The sequence below is a fragment of the Belonocnema kinseyi genome, chromosome 6, assembly GCF_010883055.1.
Source record: "Belonocnema kinseyi isolate 2016_QV_RU_SX_M_011 chromosome 6, B_treatae_v1, whole genome shotgun sequence".
Classification (NCBI taxonomy): domain Eukaryota; kingdom Metazoa; phylum Arthropoda; class Insecta; order Hymenoptera; family Cynipidae; genus Belonocnema; species Belonocnema kinseyi.
In genome coordinates, this window is record NC_046662.1 from 32,111,747 (window position 1) to 32,122,819 (window position 11,073).

The 11,073-nt window shown below is 31.3% G+C and overlaps 2 protein-coding genes across 2 annotated transcripts in view; one reads left to right on the forward strand and one right to left on the reverse strand.

Annotated features, from left to right (window-relative positions):
• LOC117174628 overlaps positions 1-4,625 on the forward strand; it is a 21,296-nt gene extending 16,671 nt beyond the window's left edge. Inside the window, exons 2-4 of the mRNA XM_033363887.1 lie at positions 58-159; positions 254-415; positions 4,391-4,625. Of these exons, the coding sequence (XP_033219778.1) occupies positions 58-159; positions 254-415; positions 4,391-4,549 (423 nt within the window). The 3' untranslated portion in view covers positions 4,550-4,625. The remainder of the gene's footprint in view (positions 1-57; positions 160-253; positions 416-4,390) is intronic.
• LOC117175321 (retinal guanylyl cyclase 2) overlaps positions 1-11,073 on the reverse strand; it is a 444,267-nt gene that overhangs the window by 199,715 nt on the left and 233,479 nt on the right. The gene's annotated exons all lie outside the window — the stretch shown is intronic.

Consider the following 11,073-nt stretch of genomic DNA (forward strand, 5'->3'; position numbering starts at 1 on the left):
TGCATTAAATTTATATAAAAATAAACGGTGAGTTTTAAAATTAAAATAACTTTACAGACAGTTTTCGCGGATTCGTTCGCAGACGGCATGCTGCCTTCACAAGAGACTTTAACTACACAATTGACTGAGGTCCGACGTAAGGCATACATTGGGGTTGAGGTCAGTAGGCAATAATAATTTTCAATTTCTGAATATTTGTTCAATCAAAAGTATTTTCGAAAATCTATTATAGTTAGATCTTTTTTCTCACTAGAATGCAGCTCAATCTGTAAAAATAAAAGATATGAACTGGGAAAAGATAGTTGCGAGATGTAAGTCGACTGATTTTAATCAACGATTTGAAAATAGTATTGAAACTAAATACAAGAAATCTGAAGAGTGTTATCATAACGCCAAGACTCCTGAAGATATCCAGGTAATTACCAAATATTATTTCTATTCGATCTTAAACACAATATATGTGCTCTCTTCTAATTGAATTTTATATATTTATTGGCATAATTTTACGCCCAAAACACTTACGAAATAGGCTTTACATTAAATATCAGTAATGGATACATTTAATTGTAAAATGTTCAAGCATTTTATTTTAGCGTATAAAACTTAATTTCATTCTTTTTGAAAAGACTATAATATCATGAATGATATTTTAAATTATCAAAAATATCTTGATAGGGAAAGGGGGGCAGAACGGGGACGCGAGGCACAACGGGGCCCCCCACGCAAACGAGTAACTACACTCACTAGCGGTCATTTGTTTTCGCTAATAGGCGGCCATTTTGAATCAGTCTTCAGTCCGTAAGTGTCCAGCAAGAGGGCTGCACGCGTTTGATTTTTACAACAAAAAACTTTTTTCGACGTCTTTTGATCTAACTTTGTGTGATTACGAAAATACATGTAAAAAGGTAAGTGTTTGTGATATTGCTTTCATTTTCTGTTGTGTTCATCTAGCGATATTATGAATGATAATGTTTTGATCAAAATCACTCTGACTAGTGTTCTGTTTTTTTTGTAGGTTATTTTAAACAATGTTAGACATGGAGGCATAATGGGGACAAGGCTGTGGGGCACGATGGGGTACCCCATTATGCCCCTGATGCGTAAACAATCTCAAAGAATGGTCTGTTCATTTGAATTTATTTTGTTTTAGATATGAAAAATGGTACGAACATACAAAAAGAAAATTTCGAGACGCAGTTGGTCTGTAGAAAGCATGAAACAGGCAATCGATATAGTCTTAAGCAAAACAGCAGGCTACCGAAAAGCAGCCCAGCTGTACGATGTTCCACAGACCACGTTGGAGCGTCACGTCGCTAAAATAAGAAAGGGCGAGTTGTCTCTTAAGTCGGCGCCAGGTAACTTCAAACCCGTATTTTCCACACAAAAAAAAGATGAGCTCGTGAAGTATATTAAGGACATGGAGAAACGTTTATTTGGATTAACTACCTTAGTTCTACGAAAGCTAGCGTATCAGCTGTCGAAAATAAATTCCAAGCTCACAATCTCAACAGTGATAAAAATAGAGCTGGCCTAGATTGGTTAAAAGGGTTTTTAAAACGTCACCCAGATTTGTCCATCCGAAAACCAGAAGCTACATCGGCAGGTCTAGCAATGGGGTTTAACAAAGTGGCTGTGGATAAATTCTATTTTTTACTTGGGGAATGATATGACAAATATAATCTGACTCCGGATAGAATATACAATTGCGATGAGACTGGAATATCTTCTGTCTCTAAAACGAAGAGCAAAATTATTGCAGAAAAAGGAAGAAAACAGGTAGGCTCGCTTTCTTCAGCAGAACGAGGGCAAATGGTTACCGTTGAGATATGCTCTAATGCGGCTGGTACTTATATGCCCCCATGCTAATATTCCCTCGGCAGAGAATGTAGCAGGAGTTAATGCGTCATTAGATAAACCGGTCTTGCATTTTATAGATGGTCATGTTACGCATACACCAAATATAAATGTCATTGAAAATGCACGCAAAAATAGTGTTGTAATGCTTTGTTTCCCCCCACACTGCACCCACCGGCTTCAACCTTTGGATGTTGGCTTTATGAAGCCTTTGAGTGTATATTATGACCATGTTTGCTCTAGATGGTTAAGGTCACATCTAGGGCGAATAATAACAACTTATCAAATAAGCGAAATTTTTGCTGACGCATATATTCAAGCTGCAACAATGTCTACAGCAATTAATGCATTCAAAAAATGTGGCATATGGCCATTCAATCAAAAAAATTTCACAGATTTAGATTTTTTAGCTGCATCAATAACAGACGCACCGCTGGTAAATAATGAGACTGCTTCTTTAAGTGCTGAAATTCAGCAACAGCTGCCATCTTCCCTTGAAGAGGAACCTCTTCAACCACTTTTGCCTTCAACAACCCCACCTTCACATCAGAGAACACCTGAGACTATCTCCGATTCGAAAAGTATGTCGTGATTTAAAAACTTTCTTCAAAAATGCGTATCCAAGGTATATTCTCGCCATTCCAAAAGCCGAACAAAGAAATCAAACGAGGAAAAATTATCGCTGAGGGAAAACTGTTGTTCTCACTTCAACTCCCTACAAAAACGAGTTAGAAGAACGACAACAACTTAAACGGACGAAGAAGTGTACAAATCCAAATGACGAGCGGTTGAAGAAAAACTCAAGGAAACAAAAGACTAAGAAACCTCGCTCTGACGTTGAAAATGTAAACAACGACGCATTATGCATTTATTGCGCGGACTTGAATCACACTTATTTGAAGTCTTCGGAAGGTTGGGTGGCCTGTCAACTATGTGGACGTTGGCCCACACAGCCTGTGCAGGTGTTGATGACGAAATATTGAAGAAATCCACATCTGGTCATTCTGTCAGACAAAATAATCATGTACCCTGTACTACCCCTAATCGGGTACCTCATACTGCCCCTACCCTGGGGCACGATGGGGTTTCCAATAGGGTTTCGTATTTTAAAAATTAAAAACATTAGTAGATTCGTTATTTCGCCAAATTCTATGCCAAATAATAGTTTAATATGCAACCAAAGGGTTGTGATTAGCTTTAATTAATAAATATATTTTGTTCATTTTTTTAATTGTTTATTTCCCTTAACGTCCCCGTTATGCCCTCCTTTCCCTACCTACTTGATATATTATAAAATAGTTATTTAAAATTCCAGTATCCCGTGTAGAAATTTCCCCGGTTGGCCCTACTACAACAAGGTTTCTGGTTGGATCCCGGCCGGGCTACCCCTGGCTGAGTTTCATGGACAGGAGGCGGTCGGGAGACGGTCGAGCTACATTTTTCTCGAATCATCAAGTCGGGAGCCAACCGGTTACTGGTCAGACCAACCTTGGTTATATTTCAAGGTCGGGAGCAGACCGGGCACTGGCTAGGATCATTTTTTTTCTCAAAATTACACTTTTTTTAAGAGCTATGATGTTATCAAAGACGTTATTATGGATAATAGATGAATTGTAATTTAAAAAGTATAATTTAAAGATTTGTCAGAGCAGTGAAACAGAAATAACTTGTTTTAAAATCTTTAAAAAAACATTACATTTTTCTGAATGTTTTAACTCATTAAATAAAACTGTTATCAATTTTGGTATGTGCATCAGCAGAAATCTTACAATTATAACTGTTTTCACGCAATGTTTAGTCTGTACACTTTAAAATTTACCGCCAGGCATATATATTCACTAATTTTCAGTTTCGCACTTTAAACGAGGGTGCATATTACACTCACATCGCGTAATTTCTTCGAAGTTTACAAATAAAATCGAGATCCATAATTAAAATCAACCTTGTTTCGGTAATCAATCTCAAACCCCCACTTATTTCGCAGATAATTCTTAGTTTTAATTAAATTATACTCTTGTGAAGACATTTTTTTTGTGTAACTTCCTAACCTAAAATCACCACGTGGTTTGCACCATGAAATAATTGCTACGAGGTTCTATTATGAGTGGTTGAACATCTACTGCAATTTCCTTGCCAGAATTGGTAAACTTAATTTGACCTTTAAAGTTCACTGTATTCTTTACGATCAGCCTTAAAAGATAAAACAAGTTACCAATTTCACGCCTGAAGCAATATTTTTTAACAGCTATGTGGCCGGATTACCCGACCGAATCCAGGCCGGTACTCAAGCCGGAATCCGACCAGTTTACCGTGACGTTTTTACCCGGATCCCAGCCGGATTCCCCAAACAGCGCCCGGCTTTAACCGGGGCTATCCGGCCGGATTCTTCATTAGATTCCTACACGGATACTTCCAATCAAAGTTCTCAAATTTCTAGCAATGAAGAGCATACAAGCAATATTTAAAAGACCAGTATTAGGATTAATTTGTACACCAAATTGAATGTAAATGTATAAAAAATAATTTTTGTTTGAAGAATGCTGACAACTGCTGTAAAAAACTAATTGCTGCATTAAAAAATGAAGCAAAATTATATCATGCTCAGGCTCAGACATGCATTGCAAAATGTGCTCAAGATTCCAACAATTGTGGGCAGGATATCCCAAATAAAGGAAACAAAAAACTTAAGGAGTAAAAAAATGCTGCCAAAGATGATACCAAAAAGATATAACATACAAATGTGATTCTACTGAAATAAATAAACACTGTAAACAATTGAATAAGTTAAATTGACTTCCCTCCCAATCTCCCGCTTTTACCCACTGTGTAAAATAATGGCTGAATTTTATTTATCATATTATATTGTTCTAAATACATTTTAAAGAATGTACACTTCTTTTTCTTTTCATTCAGACATTCCTCATACTTCGTAATATGAAATGAAAAGTGGTTGAAAAAAAATCATATTTAAACACGTTAATAAATGATGACGTATGCCAACTTTTTAGAGATTAATCAGTCTTTTTCTCGGTTATCCTCAGGCCACATACACAAAAATTAAAGATTTCTTTGGCACACCAAAAATTACGTGTCTCTTCATACAATTATTTATTTCCAGTGCATTCAATTTTAGTATTTCCATTCTTTAACTTATATTATTATTTGTTTATTTTATTTTATTTAATCTCAATATAAACATAAATCAGTTATTTTTTGATTCCAACGATTGAAATACTAAAATACAATGACTCACTTAAAATCAAATAACAGTCTCCAAAATTTCAAATAATGATTACACACAGCACATTATTTGAATAATTTTAAAAATAATGTTTTATTAATATTACTGAAATTGAATAATATATGATAAATTATGGTTTTGAAAAAATTGCACTCGACACCGAATTTTATTGCCTTTTTATGCTACCATAAAAAAAATATGTTCATGTTATTATTATAAAGATTAGGGTACTTTAGCTATAGATAAAAAAAAGAAATAGATAATGTCCGCCGATAGTTTGGTTGAATGTTGAAACATATCAGATTCCCTTCCAATTTAAAAGTGGTAAGAAAGAAAAAAAAATTTTTTTCCAGAAATTTCTATCATGCAATTGAATTTTTAACCAAAACAATCATTCTTGTGCAAGCTATTGAATTGCCGTAAAATATTTAAAAGCTTTGAAAATTCCTTAAAATAATTAAAATCTTCAAAAGTTCTATGATTTCCCTCAAAAGCTATTTAAATAAACATGTAAACCTTTAAATCCTTTTAAATTCCTTAAAATCCTTTCAAATATCTCGACACCTTTTAAATCTTTTCAACTGTTTTAGATTCGATTCTGAATAATAATTTTTACGAACAAATAATAATAGTCCATTTTCTTAACCTGAAGATATTTAAACAAAAGAACCTAAGATGTTAACTTAGCCTAGAAGTCTCTCAAAAAAGGTTAAAAAGATTGATTTCTCACAAAAACAGGAGAATAAGAGGTACATAAATTATTTTAAACAAAATCAATGTAACAGTGTATTGATTTAAATATGAAACACCTTAAATTCCTACGATTTAAGATTGAAATATATTACATTTTCATTACGAAATAGTTAATTTATCAAGCCTAAGAAATTTTCTACCAAAATGGATGACTTGTGAACAACACAATTAGTTATTTAACGAGCACTCGCATTTACAACCACATAGTTGAATTTTAAACCAAATAGTTCGATTATGAAGCCAAAAAAAAAAACAAATTTTTGAAGACAGTTAAATTTTAAACGGAAAAGTTCGTTTTCGACTAAGAAAGATGGCTTTTCTGAGATAAATGGCAAACTTACTGCCAAAATAGATGAATTTTCTACAAATACACGATTTTAAAACAAAATAATGAATTCTGAACAAAATAGATGAAGCTTCAATCAAGAAAAATTAATTTTAAATTAAATAGTGGAATATCCAACTACAAAAGATTTTTAAATTTAAAAAATGGATTTTTCAAAATTTGAAGTTACGAAATAAATATTTAAGAAAAAACTCATTTTCATCCTCTTCAATTCAATAAAAAGACGAATTTTTAACTATTTAGTTGAATTTACAACCAACAAATGGAGATAAGATATATCAAGTCTATAAATAATTCTTGTTTTTTCATTTTGAAGACAGAACTTGTAAGTATGATGTGTTAGCGCAGGTGATGTGGTACGACCCAGAATAATGTGGCTTAGTCTATTGACAAACTCCACAATTTGGCTGTATTGGTATTTCAATTTCCAATCTAGAACGATTAAATTTAACCAAAAAATATGGACTTTTAACAAAGTAGTTGTGTCCTCAAGAAGATAGATGAATTTTTAAGCAAGAAATATTAATATTATACTAACTTGTTGAATTTTTAAACAAAGAGTTTTAACTACCCCAAGTAAAAATAATTCGTCTTGCCTAAGTTTTAGTCCAAGACATAGCCAAGATGTTTTTGTAAGTCTCGACCCTGGCCGCGAGCGAGACTTCCTTTTTGTCTTAAGTCGAAATTTTACGTTCCAAAACAATGTATGCATTAATAATTTTGCTTAACTGCAATAATTATGTTCTTTGGATGGCAAATATTAAAATGATATCCATCTCTTTATGAAAAATTTTATATACACGTAGTTCTTGAGATTGACGGGTTTCGAATTTTAAACAAGTTCGTATAATCGGTCGTATAATTGTAATCCTTAGCAGATGTCAACTATTTGGCCCCAATCTAGCTACCTGTTTCTTGGAAATCGCAGATCCTGCCGATGGGGTCCATAGTTCGTAGAGGTTGGAATACAATCGGAAATAACATTTACAAAGGAAAACTTTCGTAATTTTGACCCTGGAAAATATTATAGTCCTGGCAGCCAGCGCGACATATCCGTCTCACAAACAAATTAAAGACGAGCCAAGTTCCACCCAAGACAAAATCTTTTTACTCGGGATATAGTTAAATTTTCAATCAAGATGATTTATTTTCTAAAGAAATGCGAAGTTTCAAGAAAATACATCAATTTCCAACAAAATTATTTAATTTTCAAACCAAAAAAGAAATTTTCTACCAAAAATAGTTGAATTTTCTTATAGGGTTTTATTAATTCAGTTCGCATTTAAGTTATAAACAAGAAAAAGGTAAAGTTTCTTTAAAAAAGGAGAAGAAAAATTATTGAACAACGGGAAAGAGACGGAAATATCTACATCACCAATAACTCTAGGAATGTTTGGAATTAGGAAAGGAAGAATATTTTTAACTAATTAAACTTTTATAAAGAGCTTGCAGGTGAAAAATATGTTCATATTGAAGAGAAATTAACTTAAATATTTAAAGCTCTTATTAGTTCTATCTGAAGCGTTTCAAGTAGGTGAAAAAAGTTCTTTTTTTTCTAACCGAATTTGTAATAATTCTCTTTTATAGAAAAGTGAAAAAGATATTTTGAAATTTTATAATAGAATGTAGAAAATTTTGCAAATTTTGCAAGATTTAACAAATGATTTCTATATTCAAGGTCTGAATAATTCAGATTTTTAATTTTAAAGACTAAGCTCGTCTATTGACAAATTTCGCAATATCGCCTACTTCTTATTTAAATAAAGTGTAAAATATGACACAATTGCTTTCTTTTATTATTTTATCCTTTTGGTCGCGTTGTTTATTTCAATAACCTCATCTTAATTAAATTCTGAATAAATTTACATGTTTTTAGTCTGAAATTAGTAGTACTTTTCCATTTTCGAGTTTTGGAATATAAATAGTTTGACAAATCGAATTTATTTTGCTTTCAATAATATTTATTAGCTCATTTTTCTCGAATTGATTTAGTAGAATTTCAGTATTAATTATTGAAATTTCACTAATGTAGCCTTAGAGAGTAAACAGAAAAGATTCGATTAAATGAAATAGATCTTTTGGTTAAAAATAATTATATAAGTTAATTATTTCTTAAATTTTAGCTATTACATAAGTTCAATAAAAGAACATTTTTATCCAAGAAAATGGTATCCAAAAAATGGCTTCATTAATTTAGAGAAAAAAGTAATTATTAAAAAGAAGTTGCTTCTTTTAAATGAATTTTCACTTTGTGTTAAGAAAACAAAATTAAAAAACTGTTTCTTAAATTTAAACATATATTTCCTAGGGGCGAATCAACTGTCCCATTAAAAAAAATCTATTCTTCTGCAAAGAAAGGAACCAAAATTTGAATTTTTCAGATATAGGAATACATTTCTTATGAGAAAACAGCAAATAAAAAACATTTTATTAGTGTACAAAATTAAAATTATGTTTTTTTCTTATTAGGTTTCTTTTTTCGGAGACGATCGCACATATATTCGCAGTTTAAACAATGACGTTAGTTTAAACAATGATATTAGCTTCAGCAAGACTTCAAATCGTGATAATTATCTCATAATTCCCAAACTTTTCTCTTGTAAATTGCTCTTGCGTCAGTTAAATAAACATACTACGCATGGTAAGTATTTAGTATAAAAAGGCCACTTTCCAGATTAAGGTGAAATATTTCTGATTTAAGTTTGCTAGAATCTGCATATTAAACGATTTTTTCATCCATCATGATGTGGGCGATTTTCTGCTCATTGGCTTTCTGTACTTTTCATGTAAGTAACTCACACTTTTTGAAATTATTTATTATCAAACTGGAAAATTGATTTACATAAATTTATTATTCGGTATAAAACCAATTTAAATTAGGTACTATCCATATATTGCGTAACATATTTTTTCCAAAGTTTAAGCCTTCCCATGTAAATATTCAAGAAAAAGTAGTTTGGAATAACCCGTATACGTTATGTAAGCTTTACAAAACATTTTCCATAGCGAAATATTCATCGAAAACTGAATTGTGTAGATTTTTGTAAGATTTTCATAGCCCTGGGCAAAAAAAATGTGAGGAGAGAAAAAGTGAATCGAGTGGAACAAAGAATGAGTAGGGCAGTAGGGAACAAAAATGATGGAAATGGTCTACGAAACCTTTTTTTTTTATTTGCGCAGCTGCTAATTTGACCAATTTTCTTTAAATTTCTAGTACATATGTTCAATTATTTAATATTGATTATACATTTTCATCAATTTTCTTGACAAGCTAATCGTGACCTAAAATATCATGAATATTTGAAAGAATGATTGCGTTCATTCTAAACTCTAATAAACTTAGTTAAAAATTAAATTATACAATATTATGAAATCATTGATCGAATCACTCAACCTTATATTTTTATAATCAAATATTTAGAAATTCAAAGAACTTTACTCAAGTTTGTAGACTCTATCATTTCTCACCTATTCTATCAAAAAATCTATCAAAATAGATCACCAATCCTAAAGGTGTATTGAATAAATAGAGCGAAGTGCTATACGTTTAGAAAATGTTAAATGACTTTGTGGGTATAGTAATTTCAAAAATTGCGAAAAAAAATTGTTTCAGGAAAATGCATTTTTTTTTAATAATCCAAAATCTTGTGAAATGCCTTAAAATACTTGAAAATCTCTCCAAATCTTTGAGATCCTTCAAACGTTAAAAGCCTATAAAATGTGTTAAAATTCCTAAAATCTACTGAAATTTTTTTTAATTATTTGAAAGTTCTTTTATAATTCATTGAAATATCACAAAAACTTATGAAATCCCGTGAAATTCAATAGAATTTGAAGATATTCTTCAAAATCCCTCGAAATATTTGTAGTTTAAAGAAATTTGGAAATTACCTGAAATTCCTTAAAGACTGTTGAAAAATTTTAAGGACTTTAAAATTCTATAAAATATTTTAAATCTCACAAAATCGTTGAAAATACCTTGCGATATTTTTAAATTTCTTCAAATCCAGTAAACTTAAATAAAAGTATACATTACTTGAAATTCCTTGTCATTTTCTCAATCAATTGAAACTTCCTGAGAATCCTTTAAAATTACCTGAAATATCTCTAGTAGTTTGAAATCGTATGTAATCCCTTGCAATATTTTGAAGGTCCTAAAATTTCCTTAGGAAACTTAAAATTACCATAAAGTCGTTAAAAGCATTGAACGTGTCATCAGCTTTTTAAAAATATATGCGATACCTAAAATAGCACATTTTAGCGTAAGCTGTACAAATTTTTCACATGGTATTTATGGTAGGTAGAGTATTTATTGATGGTACTTAAAATACTTAGGGTATTTTAGAATCGACTTCTTACCTCACGCACCTATTTAAACTTGTGATTAAGATGTATAACACAAAATAGTATGTGACACTCGGCCCCAAAGTCTCACTTCGCCTCGTGTAAATTGGCGTACTCGTTTTGCCTCAGCTACGCCTCGACTCCGACTATTACTGCTACATTTTCACTCGACTGAAACAGTGCCACTTAAGGTTCTTGTATCACAAATAACTATTTAGAGAGCCTTTAAACTCCTGTAATGTTACTAAAACCTTTGAGAATCTAATGAAATCCTGTGACATGCCTTGAAATGTTTTCAAAAATTTCATCTAAACCCGAGAAACTTAAAGTTTAGATTTATTTTTCGGGTGGCTGTAATTGTGAAAATTGAGGGAAAAACATTTTTTTGGAAGTTTCTTTACAGAATGATGAAAAAATATAGAAATATTGATCTACCGCCATAAAGTGTTTATCAAATTATTAAAATATTCCATTGTAAAATTACTAATATTAATGTTATATATTATAAAGTTCTATTTTTAAAGCATTATAAAAA